This window comes from Peromyscus eremicus, chromosome 1 (assembly GCF_949786415.1).
Source record: "Peromyscus eremicus chromosome 1, PerEre_H2_v1, whole genome shotgun sequence".
Lineage (NCBI taxonomy): Eukaryota > Metazoa > Chordata > Mammalia > Rodentia > Cricetidae > Peromyscus > Peromyscus eremicus.
The window spans coordinates 156,568,819-156,584,209 of NC_081416.1; the positions used below are offsets into that span (position 1 = coordinate 156,568,819).

General features: G+C 45.8%; 1 protein-coding gene across 1 annotated transcript; it reads left to right on the forward strand.

Annotated features, from left to right (window-relative positions):
- Nucleotides 1-57: 57 nt before the first annotated feature.
- LOC131902384 (androgen-binding protein homolog) lies at nt 58-2,079 on the forward strand. Its single transcript, XM_059253379.1, has 3 exons — nt 58-192; nt 664-845; nt 1,859-2,079. The coding sequence occupies exons 1-3, from the start codon at nt 132-134 to the stop codon at nt 1,952-1,954; spliced, it is 339 nt and encodes a 112-aa protein (XP_059109362.1). The 5' UTR covers nt 58-131; the 3' UTR covers nt 1,955-2,079.
- Nucleotides 2,080-15,391: the final 13,312 nt, after the last annotated feature.

Below are 15,391 nucleotides of genomic sequence, written 5' to 3' on the forward strand. Positions count from 1 at the left end.
AAGGCATTTGGAACTCCTGGGAGGCAGGGTTGGGGTGGGAAGGGATGGAGGTGGGCGGGACTGGCTCAGGGAGACAGTAGTTCATAAGGTAGCAGGATCTGCTCTGAGAAGAGCATTTAGCACTCTGCACCATGAAGGGGACGCTGCTTCTGCTGGCCTTGCTGGTGACCGGGGAGCTGGGCATCCAGACAAGTGAGAATGGGCACAGACAGACTTTCTGACCTTGATTACCCAATCTCTCTTCCATAGATATCTCTAAGCAGTGCCCTGAGGCAGATCTAGGGGGTTCCTGGGAGGTCACTATCCAGGAGTCCTGCAGAAGACCCTTGTAGCTCTCTACTCTGGACTGCAACAGTTGGGGTGGGCGGGATGGGGAGACGGAGGTGTGGTGGTGATGATGGGTCTTAGCTGCAGGCACAGTTGACACTGAGTCATGTGTGGGACTCATGTGAAGGTCAGATATGCAGGCTGGTACACTCATACATCCCCTTCTGCTGGGAGTGTTGTCTCGTGGAAACTGCGTGCTGTGTCTGGGAGGCAGCAGCCTTTGGGAGGGCACGATTGTGTGGAAGGTCAGCTAGGACATTTGTAGATGTGAGAAACCCTGAGCCTCCTCTTCTGCCAGCATGGGGCTCCTTTAATGATGTTCTTCTATGTTTGCAGCGGAAGCATGCATTCCTTACTTGGAAACCTTCTATGTAACGGCCTTTGGAAACAAGAAAACACTGAATAAACTCATTTCCAAGTTTAGCCCTACTGACAAAGAAAGGGAGGCGCTGGAAAAAATCCAGGAATGCTTCAATGAGGGAGGATTGAAAGCCAAAGTCTTGGATGCCAAAGTTCTGGTAACTTCCTCCCTACCCCCATACCCCCATGCAGCATATGGTAGAATGCTGTGTACAGATGATCCACGCAGTCAGTAATGTGTGTCAGGGGATAGACAAAGGAGCACTCAAACCCTTGCCCATGCTATCTATCACATGTCAATGCAGCATGCCTGGTACACATCCTGCCTGTTCTTTGCAAGTTCCTGAACTCACTCCCACAGGATGGGTAAACAGGGGTTCTCACCCACAGCAGGACAGGCAGTGACACAGGACAGTCCTTGGTGTGGCTTCTGCACAGGGAGGGCACCCTCAGCTCTGTGCTAGGTGCCTGAAACTTCTACTGGCCAGGGTCACCTCCACTGGAGTCTCCCTTGACTCTACTCCCCTGTCTCAGATGGAGTCCTCCTGCCACTGGCATCCTCAGAGCCTCAGCCAGAACCTCCCTCCATGGCTTAGATGCCATCCCCACCTCCAGGGGGTGACTGCAGCTGCTCACCACAGCTGCTCCTTGTCTCCCTTCTGTCTCTTAATTAAGCACAGCTGGATTACACAGATGTGTGTTTTGAATAGTGCATCTCTTGCTCTTTGTTTCCTAAAGTACTTTTGAGTGTCAGGTCCTGCAAAACCACAGCACTCTCCAAAAAAGAGTTTCTTCTAACACACCCACACAGGGGATGTATGTATAACATGGTCATACAGCCAATGTGCTGGACAGATGTCCTCAGACAGGAGAGATCATCAAAACTCAGTTGTCTTATCCCCTCTCCAGACCTAGGCTCCATCATGCCTTCAGGCACCTTTTCCCCTTCATCCCTGCCTGGCCATCGTGGCTTCTCAGCCTTGCTCCTGACAGCTGTGGATGAGCTGCAGCTCCCTTGGGGCAGAGTCTGTAGCTGGAGACCTGAATCACTGCACGAATTTTCTTCCCTGTGGATAAGGAGAGGCCTCAGCATGGGTGACTGGGGCACCCTGCTGAGGTCTGCACCTTGCCTGTAACCACCTCTGCCCCTTTCTGTTTTCTTGTTTTCCAGGAAGCCATCCTCTTCAGCCCACAATGCATAGAGTACTATACCAAGGACATCATCGACAAAATCAAGAATTTCCTTTCCAAACTAACCTCTATGTAATATGATGACTGATCTGGTGTCATCTTGCTGCCCTGTCCTGTTTCCCTCCTGAAGTTGGAATCCAGACACCTGTCCCCTCCTTGTCCAGTCTGTTAAGCTGATTATAATAAACACCTGCAGCTCTGCTCTCTGCCCCCGTCTCTGTGCTGTGCAGGAATCATGGGATGTCTTCAGATCTGGGACACAGTGAGAGAAATGACCTGTGTGGGCACTCAGAGCAGGGCGACTGCCAGTCTGGCCAGGTGATCATGGGAAAGTCATTGCAGCCTTTTTGTTGCTCTGTAGACAAGGCTGACCTTGAACTCACAGAGATCCTCCTGTCTCTGCCTCCCAAGTGCTGGAATGAAAGGCATCTGCGACCAGCATGCCAGGCTGACTGCAGCCTTGTGAGACTGTAAGACAGGAGTTGTCTAGGGTACACAGCATGTAAGCAGTCACAGGCTTCACCGGCTCCAGGACAGAAATGAGGAGCACAGCTCCTCACCTCCTATGCTGCCTTGTGGCTTTATCTCAGGGCAGCTGGCTCCTCATGGATCAGTCCAGAACAGTGCAGTGACTCAGAAGATGACTTGGGGGTGCTTATCAGAATCTCTTGCTCTGCTAGCGACAGTCACCATTTGTCTTAGTCTGGTCTACATAGGAAGTTCCAGGACAGCCAGGGCGACATAGAAAGACCCTGCCTCAGAAACAAAAACAAAAGTTAATAATAAACAAAAGACTTTAATGGGGAAAAAGATTTGAGTAGATGCTCAAGTACAGGAAAGAGAGAAGTTCTAGGAAGAAGGTTCATTGGTTAGAGTTCTTCTGTGCATTACTGGGGACCTCAGTTTGAATCCCAGAACCCATGAAAGCCAGACTTGGCAGCATATGTCCATAATCCTGATGTTCTTAGACAAGGTGGGTGAGGAGTGACACCCAAGATTGCCCTATGACCTCCATAAGCACACTGTGGCATGTGCATGTATGTTCTCTCTCATAGTCCCCCACACAAAACAACCAGACAACCAGCAGGAGGGGAATGGCCGTCAATACAAATCACAGTTATGAACATCAGTTATCAGGGAGACACAAAATAGTAGCACAACTTCTGAGCACCGCAAGTGTTGGTGAGCATGCTGAGGACCTGCAAGTCCAGCTGCCGGCAGGAAAGTCACACAGTCGGGACAGTTTGTCAGTGTGGAAGATAAACATGCAGGAGACCTTAGACCCAAGAGTGCCATGTTCATCAGTTTCCTGACGTGACAGCCTGCCATGCTTCCTCGGGAAGGCTGGCCAGTCCTTAGAAAGACCGAAGGGTCTCACCTGCAACAGCTCTCATGTGCAAACTAGTGCCTCCTAGTGTACAGACTGGCTCAAGTTTTAGCACCCAAGCCAGTGTTTTTCCAAACCAACAGCTCAGAACCAAACATGACTATACTCTGAAACCTGTAGGGTTATTCAAACCAGTAAATCCTAGAACTGCTTACTCTGCCTGTGGAATCCCCAATCCAGGACAAGGCCTCCTGCTCCTCTTTCTGCCTCCTCAACAACACTGCTCTCTCATGAGGCTGTGGGCATGGCCAATGCCCCTTCTGTTGGGACACGGAAGTACTACGTTCTTTCTCTGTCCACCTTTTTGTGCTATCAGTCACGTCTAGGAGGAAAAATCTCCTGGGTAGGAATGAGACACCCAGGCCTTTGATACCTGGTTATTAACCCACAAGAGAGACTAAGAGGTGAATGTTCATGGCTGCTTTATGTCTAATGGTCCCAACTGGAAGAGATCTCACATCCCTTAACAGATGAACAAATCGTGGACTAAAGATGCCGGAGAAAACTGACTCATAACACAACCGTCAAGCACCCCTATTCTAATGGAGAAATCTTTATGGTTGTACAGTACTGTGATATTGCTCTGTATAAATGAAATGCTGATTGGCCAGTAGCCAGGCAGGAATCATAGTCGGGACAAGCAAAGAAGAGAATTCTGGGAACAGGAAGGCTGAGTGAGGGAGACGCTGCCAGCCGCCGCCATGACAAGCGAGATGTAAGGTACCAGTCAGCCAGGAGCCACATGGTAACTTATAGATGAATAGAAATGGGTTAATTTAAGATAAAAAAGTAGATAACAAGAAGCCTGCCATGGCCATACAGTTTATAAGTAATATAAGCGTCTGAGTGATTATTTTATAGGTGGGTTGAGGGACTGTGGGGGCTTGGTGGGACCTAGAGAGAAGCTCTCCAGCTACAGTACAGGAATCAAAGACACTCAATTTACATGGACTTCTGAAAGAGGAAAACAAGTCTATAGTAAAGTCATCAGTGAACACAGTGATGGGCAGTGAAGAAAGGAGCGATTATAAGGGGGGAGGAAGGGACATTAGGAGCATGAAGGTGTCCATTATTGTGACTGCAGTGATGAGTTCATGGATTTGTACAGTAGGTAAACCCTACCACATTTTATACTTTAATTACGCACAGCATAGGGCACATCGATTCAACCTCAATAGAGCTTTAATAAAAGGAATGGTTAAAAGCACAAAAATATGTATTTCCTCTCTACTGAAAAACCAAAAAGTTTTGTGGTGATATTTTATTTGTGCTGAAATGTGGAGATATTTTATTTGTGCTTTGATCAATAAAGCTTGCCTGGAGAATCAGAGGAAAAAGAAAGCCATTATAAGTAAACAAAGAAGTCAGACAGTTGCACCTGCCCTTAATCCTATCCCATAGCGGGCAGGATCTCCGTGTGGTCAAGGCCACACTAGAGAACAGAGCCAAGAGTGGTGACAAACCCCTCTAATCCTAGTACCAACCATAGAGACCTGGAGGTCTGTACAGACAGGTAGTGACAAGGAAGTGAGGCAGCTGGGCTAAGAGAGCCCATGAGAGTGCAGAACAGCAAGGCAATAAAGGCGTGGGTAGACAGGAAGTAACTCGCATTTGGAAGATACAGGGTTGGTGAGGTAAGGTTGCCTGGTGGCTTTTCCTATTCCCTGATCACCCCTATATTTGGTTCTGTGTTTTTTATTTAATAAGACCATTTTAGAAATTCATCTACAAAGTTTGGCAAATGCACACTGGTCCCACCTTCTCTCAGACAGACCTACTTGGAAGGGAGTAGAGCATCATGCACAATAAAAACTGGCTGTGAGTCCCGGGTCACACACATGGACCAGCATCTCTTTCCTTTCTCCAATTGGGCCTGTGTAGAAACATTTGAAATCTGCCATTGCTCTAAGTATCAACAGAGAAACAACCAGGGAAGCCTGAGACTATCTGTGTACCCTCACCTCTCACAGCTAAAGTGATCAGAGCATTCCAGAAGCATTTAGATGCCGACATTCTGGGATTTGCTGCCCTCCACTTTTACTAATCAAACCCAGGGTATGGATGCATTTATGGCAGACTGTAATGGGCTTATCCCAGGCCTGCTGTCCTCCAGGGACAACACACGAGGTAATACACACCAGGGTTCTCTAAGCACTGAACAACCTGATCCCTGCCAGCTACTACAAGTGGGATGGTGGCTTCAGCCACAGGTACCAATAGTGACAGAACTCTGGAAAGGGCTTTGTGCAGATTAAAAGTGCAATAAAGCTACCGATGATTCTCACTACCTTCACCCACAGCTCATGTCTCCAGTGTGGATGTCCAGATGGGAGTCAACTTGTGGTTGATGTGGTTGATCACAGAGGTCACTTTCAGCATTATCTCTGCTACCACTCATTAAATTGGCTTAAGAGGTCACATGCTCCCTGAACTCCAAAGCCGTTCCTCAATGTGAGTTTTCTCATACCAAAGAAAGGAAAGCCATTGGCTTGAAGTTTCTTTCAGTGTGGACTCTGGTGTTTAAGGAGGCTGGACTTGTGGGTGAAGAGTTTCCCCCATTCACTACACCCATAAGGATTCTCTTTTGTGGTGTTGAACAAGTGTTAACTAAAGGCTGAAGGCTTTCCCGCATTCACTGCAGTTTTAAGGCCTTTCTCGGGTGTGTGTTATCTGATGCAGGTTAAGAGTGGATCTTTGGGGCTGGAGAGATGGCTCAGAGGTTAAGAGCACTGACTGCTCTTCCAGAGGTCCTGAGTTCAATTCCCAGCAACCACATGGTGGCTCACAACCATCTGTAATGAGATCTGGTGCCCTCTTCTGGACTGAAGTCATACATGCTGTATACATAATAAATAAATAAATCTTTAAAAAAAAAAAAGAGTGGATTTTTGGCTAAAACATTTCCCACAATGAATGCACTCATATGGCTTTTCACCATTGTGAACTCTCTGATGTGAAATAAGGCCAGAGCTTTGGCTGAAGAACTTGCCACATTCGGTGCACTCAGAAGGTCTTTCTCCAGTGTGGATTCTCGGAACAAGTGTGTTTTGTAGCTAAAGAATTTCTCACACATTTTGCACTTACAAGATTTTGACCCAGTATGAACTTTCTGGTGTTGGAGGTTATAGCCTTGTTGAAAGGCTTTCCACATTTACTGCATTCATAAAGTCTGCATGTGCTGTGGACTTTATGATGCTCATCAAGTCTGCGTTTCCTGCTAAAGGCTTTCCCAGTCAGTGGATACAGGAAGCCCTTTTTTTAGTGTGGACTCGCTGATGTTGAGCAAGTCTGTGTTCATAGCTGAAGGCTCTCCCACGTTTGTTGCATTTATAAAGCCCGGAGGTGATGTAGACTCTGCAGTGTATGGCAAGATCAGAATTCTTTCACGGACACTTCCTACAAGGTGTACACCTTTCTGAGGTACAAGAAGGCCGGAGTGTTGGCTGAACTTGCCACACTTGAAGTCATAAGGCCTTTCTTCCTTGTGGATTCTCTCATGCTGAAGAAGTAGGTATTGGCTGGGATAGACTTTCCCACATCCGCTGCAGGAATATGGACTATCCCCAGTGTGATGTTGTTCATGCTGAACAAGATAGTATCTTTTGTTGAGGATTTCCCACACTCATGACGTGCATAAAGGGTTTCTCCAGTGTGAACTTGCTTATGCCTAACAAGATGGGGTCTTCTGAGGTGCATTTTCTCACACTCAGTGCACTCACATGGCCGTTCTCCAGTATGGATACCCTGGTGCTTGAGAAGAAGCCCATTGTTGTGGCTAACTGATTCCCCACATCATACATCTGTAACCTGTCAGGGACCAAACATGAACCATGGAAAAGTACTAGCTAGGCCAGAGAACAAGGCACAGGCCCTAAACCAGATGCCCTCAAAGATAAAGAACATTCCTCGGTCAGGTAGGTCAGATAGCATAGCAACAGAACAATGGGCCCTGACCAGTGACCTTATCACCTAGCACAACATCCTGCAGCCTCATGACCTGCACATCTCCCCTCAGCTGCATGTCTGGCACCTCTTCCCTCCTTCCTGCCCCCTCCCCCTCCCATGCTATATAAGCCTTGCTGAGGAGAATAAAATGTGCAGCTTGATCAGAACCCTGTCTTGCTGTCTTCCTTGGTGTCTCCCGTCCCTTTCATTCTCTCCCGCAGGTGGGTTGTCCCCGTTGAGACCCCGCTGGCCAGGGCAGTAACCTCCACCTCCACTGTGAGAGCTCTGCCAGCGCTCAGAGCTAATGGGCAAGATCCTTTTCGCTCATGCTGGAGAAGGCCCGAGTTTTCCCTACCCTCTTCACGTATGAAAGGGATTTCTGGATTAGGGACTCTGTGGTTCTTAAAATGGGGATCCCTGTCCTTGTCATCACTAAGATCTTTCCTTCCACTGTGCTGGTGTTGGGGAGCGGGTGTTAACTCTGAAGGAGAACTGCCTTCCACATGCCCCACACATATGCGGTTTGTGTCTGGAATGTACTCCCTGTTGTTCAGCTTGCAGAAAAATATGTTTCATGACTGGGCCACACATCCCACAAGGGTCGGTTTTCTGGATAACTGAATCAGCAGTGGTAACCTGTAGTGGGTGGCTGTTTGAGCCGTGTCCTGAAGCCCCGCCCCTAGTAAGGCAGCTGTAGCTGTTACACCTGCCTGTGACCTTGAGGTACTGGCCTCTGGGGTGTGGCAACCGGGGACCCTTAAGACCTGAGATGCACGTAAGATGCCTCCTCTTGGCTACCTTGTGGTTCTAGATGCTGAGATCATAGACCAAGCCATTCAGTGTAGGACACATAGCTCAGCTTTCCTGGACCCTACGATAAATTTCCCATGGTTATGAATTTACCTCCAAATAAATTCCTTTGATCATTAAGTAGACTCCATGGATTAATCTCAATATCTGGCGCCCACTCAGGAGTGTGGGTCAGCCATTCCCCAACCTCCACCCACCTAGATATGGATAGGTATAGGATATTAAGGTAGATTATTGTATATACTAGTAAACTAATTTAGTCAAATAGCAGCCTTACATAATTTGCACTGTTATGGATTCTTGTATATTGATACAAATGTAAACTATTTTTATATTCCTATGTAAGATAATTTGTATATTGATAGAAATACAGAACTATATTTGTTGTAATTTACATATATTTCTATTCCTATTTGAAACATTATGTATATTGATACAAATATAAAATTATATTTGTCATACTGTATGTATGTTCTACCTCTGCTTAGGATATTTTATATATTGGTATATATTTAAGATTATTGTCATAATGCCTATTGCACTATACATTTCTACCTCTGTTTTAGATATTTTATGTACTGTCATAATTTTGAGGTCATTGTCCTTTTACAGTACATTTGTTTACAGACTGTTTACCTTGTTTATGTGAAGCCTTAGTCCTCAGGTTATTTAGGTAGATAAGACTTACAGATTTACGGCACCCATGCTTGTCATATCTATAGTTATGTTAGTTTGATTGTCTAGATTTACAGATAAATGTAAATCAGATGGATAGGTGCTGTGGGATGGTCTGTATGTCAAGTGTGTTGCTGATTGGTCAGTAAATAAATCACTGATTGGCCATTGGCTAGGCAGAAAGTATAGGCGGGACAAGGAGAAGAATGCTGGGAAGTAGAAGGCTGAGGAGGACACACAGCCAGCCACCATCAGGACAAGGAAGATGTAAGGTACCAGTAAGCCATGAGCCATGTGGCAAAGTAAAGATTAATAGAAATGGGCTAAATATAAGAGTAAGAGCTAGACAATAACAGGCCTGAGCTAATGGCCAAGCAGTTTAAATAATGTAAGAGTCTGTGTGTTTATTTTATAAGTGGGCTCTGGGACTGGCGGGACTTGGTGGCGGGAGCTGGAGAGAAATTCTCCAGCTACAAATGGCGTCCAACGTGGTGGCAAGAGTTTCCACCTAAAAACTGAGAAAAAAGATTCTAAAACGGAGCTAAAAACAGCTTCCTAATTGTCTCTCTCAAATGAGCAGCAGCTGCCTGTTTGAGCTACTGGTGGGTTCCTGGCGTGTGCGCTCAACCTGCAGTATGGCGGGAATCAGGCCTCTGCAAGTGGCACATTAAGCTGCGTGGTGGATTTAGCCTTTGCAGGTACAAAACAAAAAAAGAGGTTTCTGGGCTACACGCTGCTTGGATAAAAGCATAGACCCACGATAGCTCCCAGAGCTGGCGGTAAATGTAGCCATGTTGGGAAGCTGAGGTGGGCGGAGCCAGCAGCCACAGCTGCTGCAGTTTAAGGCAAGAGATTCACAATAAGACAGATTCAGATGTAATAGTTTACAATGTGTGTAAAAGATACGTAGGCTTGAAAGAGACAAAAAAGGTGATATATAGAGTTATAGAAACAAATACATAGTTTTAAAAAATAAAGTCATTAAAGAGACAGTAAAGGTAGTATAAAAAATAAGCCACGTAAAAATGGATATTACACAGAGAATCTGGATTGTGTTGTCTTTGGGATTTTTAACTGCAGAAAAACATTTGATTGTAAAAGCTATAGAGTTATGCCAAAATGTATATTTTAAAGATACCTTGACTTCAAAATTTGGATATAAGGATATGTTGCTTTGGAAAAGAGTCTCTTTTGTTTCCACAGAAAGCCAGAGGCTATGGATTTGTTCCAGATTAAGATACATCAGGTTTGACCAGCCAAGACCACCTGAAAGGTCTCCAATGACACCATGGCCCTGATGATCCAACATCCAGAATGGTTTCAAGGCAACTGGCTCAGACGACATACCCTCATGGACTATTCCATAATTCTAAAATTTTCTTTGTATCCCCATAAGATACAGCGCCCCCCTCCAGCAGGAAGTAGTAAGAGAAACTACGCCCAAATTCCCAAATATACCAAGCTGACTTTGGAGATATGTAAAGGTTAAAACCTTCCTTTTTAAGAAAAGAAAAGGGGAAGTGCTGTGGGATGGTCTGTATGTCAAGTGTGTTGCTGATTGGTCAGTAAATAAATCACTGATTGGCCATTGGCTAGGCAGAAAGTATAGGCGGGACAAGGAGAAGAATGCTGGGAAGTAGAAGGCTGAGGAGGACACACAGCCAGCCGCCATCAGGACAAGGAAGATGTAAGGTACCAGTAAGCCATGAGCCATGTGGCAAAGTAAAGATTAATAGAAATGGGCTAAATATAAGAGTAAGAGCTAGACAATAACAGGCCTGAGCTAATGGCCAAGCAGTTTAAATAATGTAAGAGTCTGTGTGTTTATTTTATAAGTGGGCTCTGGGACTGGCGGGACTTGGTGGCGGGAGCTGGAGAGAAATTCTCCAGCTACAGATAGGTAATCTTCAAACACTTCATAGACCTAGAGAATATGGCATTTAAATAATTTAGAATTCTGCTGATGTGAGACACAATTACCCCTGGCAGCACCGAGCTGATCCCGAGAGAATGTTGGGCTTTTTTTTTTTTGGTTTTCGAGACAGGTTTTCTCATGTAGTTTTGGAGCGAGAATGTTGTACTTTTAAGACACTCCATGTGAAAGTCTGTCTTCTTCCTGGTACATAATGACCTGCTGGGCAAAGAACAGCCCTTTCTTCCTCTGCTCACAGTATGAATGCTCTCCTTTCTGGACAAGCGGGACAGAAGGAAAAGTGACTACTGAACTCTGGCAAGACAGGGTAAGATGGTCTTTCAAAATTCTTGCTTCTGAAAATGGTCTGTCAGATATTCTAGGCCTGTAGCCAAATTGGATACCCCAATGGTGCTAAGAAACTTTAGATGACTGTCCAGGCTGCGGGCTGTTTCTGTCTATTCTCGAAAGATCTCTGAAAGTTGCTTGCGTGCATTTCCTGTTTTCTCAGCTATTATAATATTTCTTCCCAGATCTTTGATGAGGTTAAAGACTAACAGTTACACCTACAATCTTCTCATATCTTAGCTACAACATATTAGGTACTAGATTCAGATTCTTCAGGATAGGACAGCTTTTAAAAAAACCCTCTTTAACGTACCATTTACGTATGTCCTGGACATCTCTGGATTTTAGCATGTGTCTCCTGTTTGATGTTGTTCTTGTTGGTTGTAGTTCCATTTGTTTGTGTCATCAGATAATCATTCCTATTGTGTATAGTTCTGTGTTAGGTTAGAACTCTCTTATTTAGACAAAAGGGGAGATGTAGTGGGAGCTTTTACAGCCGTGTTCTGAAGCCCCGCCCCTAGTGAGGCAGCGGCAGCTGTTACACCTGCCCGTGACCTTGAGGTACCGGCCTCTGGGGTGTGGCCACCGGGGACCCTTAAGACCTGAGATGCACGTACAATGCCTCCTCTTGGCTACCTTGTGGTTCTGGAGGCTGAGATCTTGGACCAAACCATTCAGTGTTGGACATAGCTCAGCTTTCCTGGCCTCTACGATAAATCTCCCATAGTTGTGAATTTATGCCCAAATAAACTCCTTTGATCATTAAATAGACTCCATGGATTAATCGTAATAGTAACCTTGACTTTAAGTCCTCCTTGAAAATGTGCCTCCTTGGCTTCTACTTGAAACCAGAAACCTGAAAGCAGAAAATATTAAAGTAAATGGAAACCTTATGGGAGGAAATAGCCCCACTAAAAATGGCTATCTTACAGATCTAAGAATCCTTACATGAGCCTCTTTTATGGCTAGTGGCAAAAGTCACCATAAGAAAAGTTCTGTTGTACTGACCGTGGCCATGCCGGAAAAAGAGAGCTTCATAGTAGGGCAAAGACACAGTGATGACACGCATTTCAGGAAGGACAGGTGGCCTCTGACTCACTCTGTAGATGGCTTTCCACAAGGTTTTCTGTTGGTGAGGTGTGAGCACTGAAGAGACACTCGGGTGTATAAACCCAGGAAAGAAATGGCAACCGAGGACCTGTCCAAAGACTATTTAGACATCTCACACCACACCGAGTAGTTCACTGTGAGAGACCACTGCAGTGAGAGCAATGGGAAGAGAAGTCTGGTTAACCCAAGCCAAAAGCCTGAGTAGGACTGGCAGGTGAACAGAGAGTGAGGGATGAGCACTGAGTGAAGGAATGAGCCACGGCCCTGTCCTTGGTCAGAACACTAATGGCAGAGGGGAAGTTTCTGGTACCAGTCACAAGCCAGCCCTGACCTGCAGCCACCCTCGCTCTTCTCTTCCCAGAGCTGGTCCCCCTCCAGGGCTGTCTTGTGGCCCCATCAGTCACCCAGGCTTGTTCCTCCAGCTGGACAAGTACACAAATCCTGGAAGGTACAAATCCTATTCAGAAGATAATGCAGGTCAGTGGACAGCAGCACCACAGGGTGACCCTCACCTCAACAGAGCCTAAGACAGGGAACTAGTAATGACAAAGAATGTTCAAGGGCCAGGCAATGCAGCTCAGCAGCAGAACACTTGCCTAGCATGTACTGGAGAGAAAGAGGGAGCCCAGTGCCCTCTGAAATCAGGCAAGAGAAAACGTCAGCAGGAGGGGGTGGCAGAATGCGGGCAGGAGAACCGTTTCAGTCAGTGGTTTTGCCAGAATGAAGAGTAGCCTGGTAGGATCTCTGGTTCACTGGAAGACTCCTATCCTGTATCATTCCCTGGCAGGCTTCTGGCTCCTAGGATGAGATAAGCAAGTACTTAGTCCACCTTCCACCCACAGCATCTATGCAAGAAAACCAAGAAGGAAATGGGATCTATACATGACCATGGGACAAAGGGGAAGAGCCCAGTCCAGAAGGCAGGGGAAGTGAAGAAACTGACCCAGTGAGGCTGCAAAGGCCGAGTTTTCCAGCATCACATCATGGTATAGGAGGCTCTGTGTCTCATCCAGAAGCTTCCATTTCTCCAAGGAAACGTACACTGTCACATCCTCAAACGTCACACTGCCCTACTGTGATGAGAAAAACAGTGTCCTTAAACAGACGTTCTACTCTCACTCTATCCAAAAACCACAAAGAAGGTACTTACTCCCACATGTCCTGGCTTACCTCACAGGAGAATATGAGGCTGGTGCCACAGCTGCCCTACTCTTCCTTCTATTGGTCATCCCGCCACCCACAGCTAGTAAGCCTCCTGAGCAGATAAATGCTATCTAAGCTATGGGCCTGACATCAAGGTCCCATGCCACTCCTTGCCTTGCCCGAGTTCCCCAGTCTGCTTCCTCTGTACCTACACAAATCCAGGCTTGCTTCTTCCTCTTGGTCATGGGAATATCATTTTACACCCACTTCAAGAACATCACTCTGTAGGTCAACTCTTTCCCATTTTTTCATCTCCCATGCCACAGTAACGCCATGGCTGTATGTCATCCTGTATCAGATTTGTTTTGGTGCATAGCACTTGGGAGAGCTTTGCCTTGTTCCTAGCTTCAATCTCAGCCTTTGTATCTACTTGCAGCTAGTAGATACTTGAAGTGAAAACCTAATTAATCTCATCAATAAAAACCAGGAGTCAGATATTGGGGTAAAAACCTGAATGATCAGATAAGCAGGTTTACGGTGATATTTTATTTGTGCTGAAATGTGATTTTATTTGTATGTTAATAAAGCTGCCTGGAGATCAGAGCTAAGAGCAAACCATTTAGCAGAAGTCCAGAGGTGGTGGCACACGCCCTTAATCCGATCACGTGGCAGGCGAATCTCTGTGTGTTCAAGGACACAGCCAAGCAGGGACCTGAACCTTTAATCTCAGTACGAACCATAGAGACCTGGAGGTCTGTATAGACAGGCAGTGACAAGGAAGTCATGTGGTTGGGTTTACAGCCAATGAGAAGGCAGAACAGAAAGGCAATAAAAAGACAGGACATAGGGAGAAGGTCTCTCTCAGAGGAAGGACAGCAGCGAGTGGTAAGATAAGGTGGCCTTAGCTCTTGGCTACTGCTCAATCTCTGGGCTTTTAACTCTTTATTTGGCTCCATGTTTGTTATTTAATAAGACCATTTCGAATTACAACTACACGTTTCTCCCACCAAAAGGGCCGAGATCCTGCCTTTGCCCCACCTTATCACTTCCTGTTTCCTCTCTGTACAGACCTACAGACCTCTATGGTAAAAAGTGGCTAGTTCTGCCCTCTGATTCCAAGCAAGCTTTATTTGTCAGAACCCAAACAAAATATCACACATTTTTTCCCTTTTGTCTAAATAAAAAGTGAAAGTTTTAACTAACATAGAAAAACTATATACAGTAAGTACAATAACCATATACAAACATATACAGGCAATAATTACATTAACAATGTCTAGTTGTGGTGATATTGTGTTCCCCAAAATATTGTGCACCCTAATAAACTTACCTGGGGTCAGAGAACAGAACAGCCACTAGACAGACATAGAGGCCAGAAAACAGTGGCATTCACACCTTTAATCCTATGACTTGGGAGGCAGAGATCCACCTGGATCTCTGTGAGTTCAAAGCCACACTAGAAACAGCCAGGCATGGTGACTCACACCTTTAATCTCAGGAAGTGATGGCAGAAAGCAGAAAGGTATATAAGGTGTGAGGACCAGAAACTAGAAGCTTTTGGCTGGTTAACCTTTTAGGCTTTTGAGCAGCAGTTCAGCTGAGATTCATTCTGGATGAGGACTGAGAGGCTTCTAGTCTGAGGAAACAGGATCAGCAGAGGAATTGGCAGGTGAGGTGGTTGTGGCTTGTTCTGCTTCTCTGATCTTCCAGCATTCACCCCAATACCTGGTTCCAGATTTGTTTTTATTTTTATATTTAATTTGTTTTTATTAATATTATTTTAATAATAATTTTATTATTCATGCTGTTAGTTTTTCGGCTGCGCTGTGTTCTTACCCTGCAAGGAAATGTCATGAAACACAACAGAATCCGCTAACAAGAGTTTTATTAAAGGTAAAGGGACAGAGAGTGAACAGGCCTGTGGGAAGCACGTGTGTGGAGAAGAAGAAGGAACCGGGAACATGGCGCTGGATTTTAAAGGCTGGGCGTGGACAGATCAGCGTCACTACTACACGCAAGCACATAGATCACATGGCCAGGTTGTGCGCCTACGTAACCAATGGAACGTCAAGGATCTTGGTCGCGTGAGATGCCCTGACCCGGAAATGGCTATCCTGACCTGGAACTGGCTAGGCAGAGGTGTCCAGGTCCACCAGGCATCCTGGTCACACGAGATGCCCTGA

Bases quoted from the DNA above. Each gene is read 5' to 3' on its own strand.
- LOC131902384 (XM_059253379.1), top strand. From the start codon at position 132: ATGAAGGGGACGCTGCTTCTGCTGGCCTTGCTGGTGACCGGGGAGCTG. The intron at 193-663 runs GTGAGAATGGGC...CTATGTTTGCAG, and splicing joins GGAGCTGGGCATCCAGACAA to CGGAAGCATGCATTCCTTAC. The intron at 846-1,858 runs GTAACTTCCTCC...CTTGTTTTCCAG, and splicing joins TCTTGGATGCCAAAGTTCTG to GAAGCCATCCTCTTCAGCCC.